This window comes from Lepidochelys kempii, chromosome 8 (assembly GCF_965140265.1).
Source record: "Lepidochelys kempii isolate rLepKem1 chromosome 8, rLepKem1.hap2, whole genome shotgun sequence".
In the NCBI taxonomy this organism is placed as follows: Eukaryota; Metazoa; Chordata; order Testudines; family Cheloniidae; genus Lepidochelys; species Lepidochelys kempii.
The window spans coordinates 15828893-15841377 of record NC_133263.1 but is presented as its reverse complement, the minus strand read 5'-3'; the positions used below and the strand labels follow the sequence as shown (position 1 = coordinate 15841377).

Here is a 12485-nt window from a genome sequence, read left to right as displayed (position 1 = left end):
TTCACTCCTGGTTCTACTGGTAGATCATTTGCCATTCACTACACACTACTGCCTTCTGTTTGGGACAAGTAATTCCATTGTGGTCAACTATCTTAAGGCATGGGCTCCATCCCGTAGGAAATGATTTTCAGATCTGCTGTAGTGTTACTGTTCCATATGTTGTAAAAGGTTTGCTAAATTGTCTTAACAAATATAAAACATTATGAGGGACGGTTAACCTGTAAATATCAAACTTTGTCCTGATAGCTCTCTTGTGCTTGCTTTTATTCAGAATGATGACGAAAACAGAGCCAGTGAAGGCAAGAAAACTAAACTGGAAGAAAAGTCTTCATCAGGTCACAAGACCTCCAGCAATAGAGAGTAAGTGCAGGGGGAAAATTGGCTGTGTTTTAAGTCTATAAGGCTTGGCATACATTAAGGGGAAGATTGGCATGCAACACCCTATATGTACTTAAAAATCTCCCCCTAAGTATCTGCTTGCCACCATTTACAAAGGAAAAAATCAGTTTGCATCTCACTGGGTAAGCTTTCATGTGCAAGCACTCTTCAGACTCTGCCCTTTTACCTTGACTTTGGGGTTTTCACAGTAACTAATCGGTATGCTGGTATTTCCCAGAACCAGGCACGCTGGGACACTGTTCACTCCTAACAAAGAACAGTTGGATTATTTAACAACTTTAATTCATTATTACAAAATAGTTCGTTCAAAGGGCATTTACCTTTGATAAAGAGTTGGAACAGGCTGGGTTTATTTCCTGCTGGGACTAATTTTCCCTAATTTTTACCTTAACACAGGGCAGTGTTTAAAAATAGGTGAGCTGCATAACACTAACATATGTAAGACTTAGCAAATCTGCACTTCACCTAACCACACTCGCAAATTAATCCACCCCTTGCAAAATGGGCGATTAATTCTCCATTCAGCAGATGTGGAAACTGCAGCACCAAGATTTAATTTTTTTTTTCCAAATTACGCAGAAAGCCAGTGATTCGTCAGGATTAGAACTCAGGTCTCTTGACTTCTTCTTCTCCCATGCTTCAACTACTGGATCATTTGTGTAAAAAAAAAAAAAAAAAAAAAAAAAAAAATTGGCCACATTTATATTTGTGATTACCATAGATCAATTCTAATCTACAATTGGCAAAATACAAGCCTTCCAATCTTATTCACACATACAATTAATTTTTCAATGAGTCAAAGTGCAAATTAGCAAGGTTCTTAGTGTACTTTTAATCAGTAGCAAGTTCATTTTTGTGGATTTTCTTTCCAACTCCTTAAAAATATGTGCTACTTCAGATTACACAATAAAAATATATAACTATGCACTGGATCACATATTCCACTGTAATGAATAATCTGAAGAAACCTGTTTGGCCACTCTGAATTACCACAGTGTAACAGAGAGAGACAAGGTAGGTCAGGTAATACCTTTGATTGGACCATTAGAAAATATTACCTCACCCACCTTGTGTGTCTGATATTCTGGAACCAACACGGTACAATAATACTGCATACCACAGGGTAACACTCAATTTCATTGTGTTCTGTTGTGAATATTAAGATTTTTCAGAGCCTCTGTAAAACTGATTTGCAGATTCCTCTGCTGGGACTGTTAAATTTATTCTTACTCTGATATTTGTCTTCTGTCAGCAAAGAACCAAATGTTCTTTGTATTAATGGTATGAAAAGTGTTTAATTTTTCTTTGAGCAATTAATGTGCAAATAGCTGTCCAAATGCCTGATCTTCCCAACTGGAAGATGGGCTAGCAAGCATGAGGCTTGCCATTGATTGCCAACAATAGTCCTTAAACAGTCAAGGCGGGGAGGTGATACATATTTACTGGATGACTGAATTAAGGGTAGCTTTACCTTGTGGTTGGGCAAATAGAATACATGCCTATACCATCTTAGTCTAGACATTCAGAACAAAGTCTCCATCATAACAGTGCTATAGACAGGTTGGCACAAACATTGGCATTAACTTTACAGGTTGGGTTTTGTTTTGTTGAACAAAAGTGGTTTTCTGGCTAGAATCTGCTGCCTTTTCAAGTCAGAACAAGATCAGATGGTAAAAACAAGCTCAATCTGGTTCGCCCAAAAGCCAGTTATTAAAAATTAGGTGAAAAATAAATATTCCCATATACAGTCATGTTAGGTAAAAATAATTCTTGTCACTGTATCTGAAAATAAGCTGTACTTATTCACTTTGTGCAGGTCTTCAAAGCAAAGTGCAGGTAAAGAGAAGGACCTGCTCCCTTCTCCTGCGGCCCCTGTCCTTCAGAAAGATCCCAAGCAAGATCATGGGTCCCGGAAGAGAACAGTCAGTCAATCTTCTTCCTTAAAATCAAGCAGCAACAGTAATAAGGAGAGTAGCAGCAGCAGTAAAAGTAACTCATCTTCCAAACAAAAAAAGACAGAAGGGAAGGCTTCTAGCAGTGCCAAGGAAGTCAAGGTAAGGAATTTATTCTGTAAATGCTTTCCTCTAATATTCACTGTTTCTCTGTGTGCAATCTGGCATGTCAATGTGTAATCCAAGCAATAATTTGTCAGGCTTTGACTTTAAACTTAAATGTAATTTAGTTTTTAAAGGTGTTTACTCCCTGTGGTAGTGCACAAGTAATTGGGTCATAAGGAAGCCTGTAAATGGAAAATAACTTAGTAGCTATTCATTAGATTCGTAGTATCCTGGGGGTAGGTTGGTACTAATCTTAAATTTACAAATGTGATTAGTGCTCTTCTAACTATAGAGGTTGCTTATTAATCATTTAATTTGATTCCAGTGACATTTTTCAGAGTTGTTTATATAAAAGTAAAATAGGGGAACAATATGATATAATTTTTTATGCAGTTAAATAATTGAGCCAATTTTGGTTTTAGCAGATTGTATATCCTGACTATAAAGGAAAAAACAGTTCAATCCTCCTCTCCCTGACCCCCGAGGGTGTGTTTCAGGGAAGGACTCTTCACAGGGCTACAGAGCTAGTCTGCTGACTTCATCTGGTGTGGAAGCCAGGTGATCTGATTAGCTGCCATCAGGAGAATAAAAAGGTTTATGTTTGAGTTGGGGGAGAAGATGGAGTGGGACAGGAGATTTTGCAAAGAAAAATCTCTAGAAACTAATAGGTTGGGAGGAAGTTCAGGTTTGCTAAATTGCAGATTCTTGTGCAAAAACTGAGTTCTTGTGGCATTACACTGTGTCTCTGTGTTTGTATGTGTGGAGAGGGAATTAGGGATTCTGCCTGCTCTCACCTATATAAATGGATACTATTGCATGGTGCATAACATCTGAGGATGTCTGATAAAACATGGTGGTATTAAACCTAGCTGTATGATAAGCAGTTCTCACTGACTGCTGTACTATCAGTTGGCAAGAACGTAATATGTCAAAGGCAAAATGTGACTATAATTCACAGGGTCTGGATTGCATTGTAGCGTATTGGTGCCATCTTGTCTTGAGGCCTCTGCAGCAAACAGAAGCTCAAAGGCTAATGAGGCATTAGGGATGTAATTGGTATGTTGCAGTACTTGGCAAATCTTCTAAATTGCTAACCTCAGTAATGTTTGAAGCAAAGTCAGAGGAACTAATCATAACAGCCAAGTGTGCAGATTGAAACAACAAATAGACAGGAACTGAGAAAAATGTAACTTGGTGGTCAAGAATAGCAAACGAGTGAAATATCTAAACTAGGAGCTGAGACATCCACCTCAGATGCTGACTTCATCAGATTTTGTAAGGCAGGCAGGGTTGGTCTAGTCAGTGCATGCATGGGAGGCTTCCAAGGAGCCTATAGGGGATTATATTGTAGATTTACTGGCATCTTTTTTTTCCTCTGCATTAACACTGAGCCAAGTCTGACCATTTTTTTTTTTTAATTTGGTAATTACTATCTCCTTATAGTTTAATTTGGTTTTAATTCCTGTCTTAAATTAGTAGAGTCTTATGTGCCACTGAACATTTGCTGCAGCTGGCTGTATTTCTGTTCTGAAGTGGCTGCATTTTGGTGGTGGGTGAAGGGAGATTATATATTGCTGGTTTTTTTGAAGCACTTGAAAGTTTGTCTCTTACCAACAGAAGTTGGTCAAATACAAGATTACTCCACCCACCTTCTCTCTCACTTACTATGTTATGTTGAGCTGAAGTTGTATGATTTTGGGGGGCAGGAGCCATGTCTCTTTGTGAAGGCTTCTTGCACATTTTGAATGCTTGAAAAATAGAATGATCACTCCACTTCCAAAATATTAAAGCAAAAATCATGTGACAGAGTTGATTCTTCTAAAAGGAATAGAAAAGCAGAAAATACATGCAGCACCTCTTCTAGAAGGAGAGTAAAAACATGAATGTTAGCCAGTACTAAATTGAGGAGGGGCATTCAATTGTGCCTGAAACCTTTTGTCAGATTTGTTCTAGAGGAGATCCATTTAGCCCATCAGAGTGTGGGGGGCTTGTAAGGGAGCTGGTAGGGTTCCTTGATCCTTGGTCTGGCTCCACCCCCAACATATGTTGTAGCACCAATGAGGAGAGAAGCATTTGTAAGTCATGATGTATAAGTGGTAAATGTGAATGGCAATTAACCTGCTGCAAAGCTGACCTAGTTTGCATTTAACAAGTGTGAGACCACCAGGAGGAACTTAAGCAATGAACAATCATCTCTTTTTAAAACAGATTTCTAACTGCTTTTATAATTACTAATTGTGGCAATTTTTTTCTTCTCAGGAAAAGGTTCTAAACAGTTCATCAAACTGCCCTCCTGCATCTACCCCAGCTACAGACAGCTCAAAGTCCCGAAGAGCAAAGCTTGTTTTTGATGACAGGTGAGAGCAGTGAGAGTTGCCATGCACATTACATTTCCTCTTCCCTAAACAGGGCACTAATTTCAGTGTGTAACTTGTAAAATGTATAGTAGCTTCCTATGTATAGGGAATGTTCTTTGTCATGCATGTACAGTACTATTCTCTGGAGACCTGCAAGCTGTTCATGTAATTGTATGCCTGCCTGACACATGTATCACTAATTTTGGCAGACGTCTCAACCACTACCAGGAGCCATAGCCTCCTTTGTGTATTCGTATTCAGCCTGAAACAAGCAAGCAGTGGACTCCGACAGTATGTGATTGTCCTGTGTCCATTTTTAAGAAATACTATCTCCCTTTCTGCAGACTCACTTCACGTTCCACCAGACCAGTCTGCCTGTCTTCTTTGGGCTGAGTTGGCTTCCCCTCCTGACCTCCTGGGTCAGTGACTGCTCTCAGTCATTGAGAGGATCCTCTGCCTCTGGAATTGCTGATTCACAAAAGTGGGAACATGGAATCATTTGTTCTTGTATTATCAAAGTTGAAAAATTTTGGAGAATGTGAATCAGTAAAAAATGATCCCAAATTCACATCAAGATTATCCATTCATGAAATATTTCATGCAATTCTTGGGTGTTCTCGACAGGGGCTCAGTTCTAGTTTTATCAGCTAATTCAAGGTTGATTTAAAATTATTGCTTTCTGGATTAAGTACTTTTAGGGGCCAACATAAAGGACCATATGCAAACAACCTGATTATGGGAGTGGTTTGCTTTTCTTCTGCTATGTATTCCCAGACAAAATCAAGTTATGATGGAGTTGAAGTTCGGAGCACGTATGTGTAGTTAGAGGCAAGTTATAGTTATCCACAAGCCAAATATGTTAAAGCCAGGAAATTGAGTTCAGGATAAACTTAAAAGAAATCCAAATATATTAAGGTACGGAAATGCATAATTAGGGCACCTGGGTGGCTTTGACTATGCTCTGCAGTGACACCCATGCAATAACCATATAATTATAATTAGGCATTTTAGTATTTGTGGTTTTACATTACAGTAAACTGATTTTTAAAAATGTTTTTTCCTTGTATAGTGTCAACTAGTGCCTCTAAGAAAGGAGAGTATGATTCACTTTTAAATAAACTGTTATAAAACACTGACTTTAAATGAAATCAGGTGTGCCCAGTACTTCATGTTGTGGTGAAATAGGGGAATGATTAACTCCAACTATTTGCATGTTTGGACAGTCTCGTTCAGATTTTAGACAATGACCTTGCAAATACAGCATTTAATACAGTAAAATAGAAAATTCAAGATCTCTTGTAATTATTCTTTGGAGCTTGCTTTAGGACATGCAGCCATATACCACAATCAGCTTCTGTGACCTAACTTCAGAAATAACAATGGAATCTCCATCTGAACATATCTTGATTTCTTTTGAAAGTTTCGTATCTGGTTAATACTATTCTTTGATCTGCAGACTGGGAGCTCTGCACTAGGACATGTCAGATAGCTCACACCTTTGCTAACATGTCTGATTTGCTTGGCTAGGGAATGTGGAATAAGTTGGCTAAATCCAGTGACTCTTAGCGGTCTTAAAACAATAGTTGGAAGTAACCGAAGTAACTAAATTTAACTGTCGAAAGGTCTTTATGATAAAAATTATATGTGCTGTAACTTGAAGGAGGGAAGAATAAGCAATGTCAAAAGATCCCATAGTTATAAAGCTTGACACACAGAAAGGGATTCAATTTTTATCTTATTAAACTCAGAATTTCTGTTTGTTTGCAGGATGTACTCGGCTGATCATTATTTACAAGAAGCAAAGAAGTTAAAGCACAATGCAGATGCATTGGTAAGTAGAACCCAAAACATCTATCAGGTGGTTGCACATAAGGTTAGGTTGGTTTAACTCTTCTGAACCTGTACTCTTCTCTAGTGCTGTAATTCTCTCCCACTTCTCTATATTTTTGTTTTTAAAGTTTCATTCTCTTCAGTCTGACAGGTTTGAGAAAGCTGTTTTGTATCTTGATGCTGTAGTGTCTTTCATCGAATGTGGGAATGCATTGGAGAAAAATGCTCAGGAATCCAAGTCCCCGTTCCCTATGTATTCAGAAACTGTGGAATTAATCAAGTAAGCTTTATAAAGCAAGTAGTAGGTGAAGCCTAGTGATCAGAGCTGGGGAAATGGGAGCAGGTGCTCTGATTCTATTCTTGATTTTGCCACCAATACTTGCAATCTCTCATCTGTAAAAAATTTACCCACCTTATCCATATTTTGAGGCTTAATGTTGTTTTTTTTAAAAGGACTTTTAAATCCTTTCATCTAAGAGTCTTAATATTAGTGCAAATTGTAACATAAAAACAAAAAACGTTCCAAAACTTTCCTCATCCAGACTTTTGAGTAAATCCTCTATGGATCTCTGGTAAAATATGAGGGCAGCTGGAACTAAGCCTTAATAGTTTTCTTAAAAGAATATTAAATGAGAAATGGCAATGATAAATAACATCACGCTTTATTTTATTTGTCATTTACTTGATGTCTTTGTTTGCAGATACACTATGAAACTGAAAAATTATTTGGCACCAGATGCTACGGCTGCAGATAAAAGGCTAGCAGTGCTTTGGTTCGTACATTTTGGTGTAATAAAACATCTTGAGTCAAATTAGTGAGTGCACTGTGTCAAAGGTTACTTACAGTGGTATTTTTAACTATTTCGTTTTTAACTGAATTTGTAAGTTCAGTGCTCCAAGGTATTTGAGGTTTTCATCGAACCTTAGAATCGGGGGGTGTGGAGGAACGTTCTGAGGGACGCAGCTGGGGCCGGGGCCAGCCCGCGTTGGGAGGGAGCGCCATCCAGCTCTGCTCCCGACCCTGGCTGCTGGCCCCAGCTGCCTGGTCACGGCCCCTGGCCGAGGCTCCACTCCCGCCTCCCCTCCCACCTATGGCCCCAGTGCTCCCAGAGCTGGAGCCTCACTTCTGGTCCCGGCTCCGGGGCCAAGGGTGTGCAGATGGGTTAAGGGAAGGCACAAGGTAAAAAGTTTGGGGACCACTACCTGAGATAATGAGAGCCAGCATAGCTTCTCCCTTTCATGTCTGGTATTAACATTCCTGTGTATTTGAATATTGAGGGAATAAAAAGGATACATTTAGGACAAAAAAAAAAATGTTTAGTTTAGGGTTTATCACTAAAGTGATGTCAGTAGTGCCAAGAACCTGTTCTTCTTTCTCACTTATCTTAGTGAAAGGTGAGCAGTCAGCTAATACTTTTGATGGGAGTCTGATTTCCTTGTCATGTCTGATCCATCTATGGCAGTGGTCCCCAAACTGTTGGGTGCGCTCTCCTAGGGGGGCATGGAGGAACATTTTAGGGAGGAGCAGTGGGGTCCGTCCAGGCCAGCCTCAATGGGGGCCTGGGAGGGAGTGCTGCCTGGCTCCTGGCACCCAGCCCAGCTGTGGTTCCAGCCCCAGCCTCGGTCCCGTACCACTGCCCATGTCTCCGGAAGCCACAGCCCTGCTCCTGACTGTGGCTCCTGGTTTGGGGGGGTGGACCGGTATAAGAGGGACGCGATGTGGCAAGACTGATCTATAGATATGACAAGCTTAATATTAAAGGCATGTGTGGTTAAAACAGTTTTTTGGACTACTTATTACATGCTCGTGAATTTTTGAGTAGAGTTAGACTACGTTACTAAAGCTGCAGCATCAGTGTGTCTGTAGCTCTGCTTCCATGCTCACACTTAACGTGGATGTGGAGTTTTCCTGTTATGAGAAATTGACAGTGTTGCTGTCAAGTTAAATGTATATTTCTCTGCCATTGTATCTCTTTTTCTGAAAGCTAAATATTCCATAAAGCATAGTGGTTGTATTAAATAATGTAGTGATTCTTCTGGAAACAGGAATATCAACGTTTATTGCTTAAGAGATAAAGGTGCTATAGCACTGATTTTAGCCTCTGCTTTGTAAAGGTGGCCTTGACACTGAACTGCACGCTGATCCGTAGGGTTGAAAGAAGCAGCAGTAGAAGACATGGGGAGCCCAAAGATCTTGTGCCCACCTACTGATTAGTTAGCTTGGGGTATATGTCAACAAATCACCTTACTAACACTCCAAATTCTTCAGGCTCCTGAGTGCAGAGAAGACAGGAATCAGTTTGATGTTGTGTGAGGGGTGGAAATATGATGTCAGACTCTGCATGTTGTATCAGCACAACCTGGTGTAATGGGCTTAATTTATTTGCTAGTCTAGGAGATGATTTAGAGTTATATTCTCAATTCAGTGAGCAAGACTCTGGTTATGTAAGTAAAGACAGTGAAAAGTGTATATCTGAAGTCTTGTGCTCAAGCTTAGACTATCTTTAGTTTCCCTGGCTAATTAAACATTGTTACTATTGATGGCAAAACTACAACTCCATACCTCAGAGAGTGTTAGAAAAACACACAGCTGCTAGCTGTTTACTTGCATTATTGAACTGTGTAAGCACACACTCATTGTTAAACGTGTTGCCATTTTTTTTGCCCAGTCTTCGATGCCAGTCCCTGTTATATTTAAGGCTTTTCAAGCTGAAGAAGGAGAGTGCATTGAAATACTCTAAAACACTGACAGAACATCTAAAGGTAAAAAGTTACTATATTACTGAGAGAGTTCTAAAAAAAAAAAAGGAAAAAAAAGGAAATTCCAAGGTACTCTCCTGATTTCTCTTACACGTGTACTTTGATATGCCCCTATCTGGAAATGTGGCCCTTAAAGTAAACTCATGTTCAGTGTTTTAGAACTTTTTGTTACTGCAGCATGACCACAATGTTGTCATAACCCTACTCGTCTTAGTGTAATAGTTTTCCATTTATAATAATTTCAGCTAGCTTTTGTCTGCTTTGAAATCTGCTGAATTGTTTATTCTTTAGAGAGGATAAAAAGTACATCTTCCTGGCTGCAGACATTACAAAGTTGAACCTTCACTTTCATGTATGATCTTAAGGGAATTCTGTTTCTAGTGGTACATTTTATGACTGCAGCTCTCCAACATTTGCAGAAGTTGGTGTTTTGAGTAAATAATTTTTAGCTCATCTAACAGCTTTACCAAAGTTCCGAAGACAGTGCTCTTAGCCAGCTTGCCTGAACTTTTTCATATACTTCCATGAGACTTTCTAGAATTTTCAGTAAAAACCTGTTTTAAATCTAGATCAGGTTTAAGCCTCCTACCAGAGGCTGGAAAAAAGCCTCCTTTTACTCACTTATTTGAATCTAGGTTGTTCCAGATGAGGTACTTGGTCAGGGCATTTAAAACTCGGATGAGATTGCTTAATCTGAATTTAGGCTGGGATTTTCCAAGGAGCCAATAGGAATTAGGCATCTTATTTGGAAGCTCGTAGGCTTCTTTGGAAATCCTAGCTTTAAAAAGAGAAGAGCATGCTAATATAATTTCTGTCTTTTGAGGAAAGAGTCTAATTGCTCAATGCCAGTGTTAACAGCTTTCACATTGCTGTTAAAAGGTGAAGATTGGAAAAAATATGAAACTTGCCACCAGAGGCAATAGTCTAGCGGTTAGTGGAAGGAATTAAGTAGGAGACCTGAGTTCTAATCCCAGCTCTCTTTCTGGCTTGCTATGTACCATAGACAGATCGCTTGAATTCTTGGTGCCTTAGTTTGTCAGCAGTAAAATGGAATATTTTGTCCAAATTTAAAGTGCTTTGATTCTCCCATACTGGTTCAGACTTTTGCTTGGCACAAAGAAATATATCCATTTGTAAAAACCTGTTTTAATAAGCAATTAACATGCCCTTGGAAATCACCCCGCAAACTTATTTTTCTCAAACAGAATTCCTATAATAACTCTCAAGCACCGTCACCTGGCATGGGAAGGTAAGCAGCTTTGTAACTTGTACATTTAACTACTTTCCTTCTTGATTTAGACATTTTAAATCTTGTGGGGACAGGGAATGGAAGAAAATAATCTGCAGGAGCTGAATTCAGTGGTTGATTGATAAACTAGCTAGATATCTTTCCTGTGAGAACCAAACTCTCAACAATTAAAGTGAAAACTATTTCCTATATCTCAATTTATGTACAATAAAGTGCCTATGCAAGGTTTATAAAGTCACTGTTTACTCATGTTATATAATTTTATCTGAAGTCCCATTAGCCAGTTGTACTGTTGCAAGGATCCAGGCTTCAGCTATGTGTCGGATGAACTGTTAAATGTGTTCATTTAATTGTTCAGATAAATGTTTTAAAACACTTCTGTCCTTGAAAGCACTCCAAGCGTGATTTTAAATAACTCCTTACTGCAGTAGCCTCCTGTATGGAATTAATACACAACTCTAATTTTAATGGGTTCTGTACACACACACACACGTACACACACGTACACACACACCCAGCATTAAGAGGACAATAGACTTCCTAAAATGCCTGGCCTGGAACCATTTGAGCTTGCAATAATATATTCAAAACACAATAACTCCATGGGAAAACATAGGGAGCAATTTGCTTGTATTGTTTAAACCCTCGGAGTAGTATTTAGATGTATTGATCTGTGTTCTGTGTAGTCAGAGAACATATAAATCTGAAGTAACCTTCTAAAATTTGAAATTTCTCAACCTATTAAAAATTTGAAAATCTAACATGTATGGCAATATAGCCCTTTCTTGGGGTTCTGATTTTTTTCAGAGGTTTCTTTTAAGTGCATTCCTTAACTTACATTTATTAAACATTCCTCTATAAAATGATGAAATTAAATGGTGAGGAAGTTTGGTCATAAGATTAAACCACAGAACTCAAAGCCTTGGATGCTGTTCCCAGCTCTGATGCAGATTTCATGTGACCTTGGACAAGTCACTTAAACTTCTTGGTTTCTTTACTTAAATGTAGGTAAAGAGAGATCCAAGGATGGAAGGTCCTATAGAAGTACAAACTATTATAATTCTAGATTAATACATTATGCAGCCTGATGTGTCAGAATATATATATATATATATATATTTACATTTTGTATTTTAAAAATCTTGCTTGCCTTTTTTTTTTTTTTTTTAAAACTAGCAAACCTGTTGGTATGCCATCTCCGGTATCTCCGAAGCTATCTCCAGGGAATTCAGGGAATTACTCTTCGGGGGCAACCAACCCTTCAGGGAGCAGTTCTTCTGTGACTATTCCACAGAGAATCCACCAGATGGCAGCCAGCTATGTCCAGGTTACATCCAACTTTCTCTATGCCACTGAAATTTGGGACCAAGCTGAACAGCTTTCTAAAGAGCAAAGAGGTAAGACTTGGCAGAATCTGACTGTAAAATGAAATGTACTGAATTGTGCCATAAATGCTAATAGATCTTTCACATTGAGAGAATCTGCTAATAGTACACCAGGGATGTTTTGTCAGTTGGTGTTTTGCTGTAGGGAAAGATGGATTATTAGTGCCTTAGAATTTCAGTAATATCTCAGACTTCTCCTATGTTCTTGATTCTGAATGGTATAAATAAGCCTCACACTGGCAATATATAGCCAGATATAATTTTTGGGACTTGATGTAACTTACAGTTTACAATGATGGACTCAGATTTCCATTTCTAAAAATGTATTTAATGAATATGCGAATTTGTCTGAGAGGGAACTCACCACTTCTGAGACTGTTTAACTTCAGTGCAAACCCTTTTCCATCTGTTCCTATCAATCATTTTATTGCAAAAATGTTTAGTTTTC

The 12485-nt window shown here is 38.7% G+C and overlaps 1 protein-coding gene across 7 annotated transcripts in view; it reads left to right on the top strand.

The window, feature by feature from the left end:
* The window catches only part of AFF4 (ALF transcription elongation factor 4), a 74284-nt gene that overhangs the window by 56158 nt on the left and 5641 nt on the right, over positions 1 to 12485 (top strand). For all 7 annotated transcript variants that reach the window (XM_073355682.1, XM_073355683.1, XM_073355680.1 and 4 more), the window contains 9 exons: positions 272 to 360; positions 2216 to 2453; positions 4716 to 4813; positions 6581 to 6644; positions 6772 to 6923; positions 7345 to 7416; positions 9313 to 9406; positions 10609 to 10652; positions 11829 to 12049. In XM_073355682.1, coding sequence (XP_073211783.1) covers positions 272 to 360; positions 2216 to 2453; positions 4716 to 4813; positions 6581 to 6644; positions 6772 to 6923; positions 7345 to 7416; positions 9313 to 9406; positions 10609 to 10652; positions 11829 to 12049 — 1072 coding nt within the window. The remainder of the gene's footprint in view (positions 1 to 271; positions 361 to 2215; positions 2454 to 4715; positions 4814 to 6580; positions 6645 to 6771; positions 6924 to 7344; positions 7417 to 9312; positions 9407 to 10608; positions 10653 to 11828; positions 12050 to 12485) is intronic.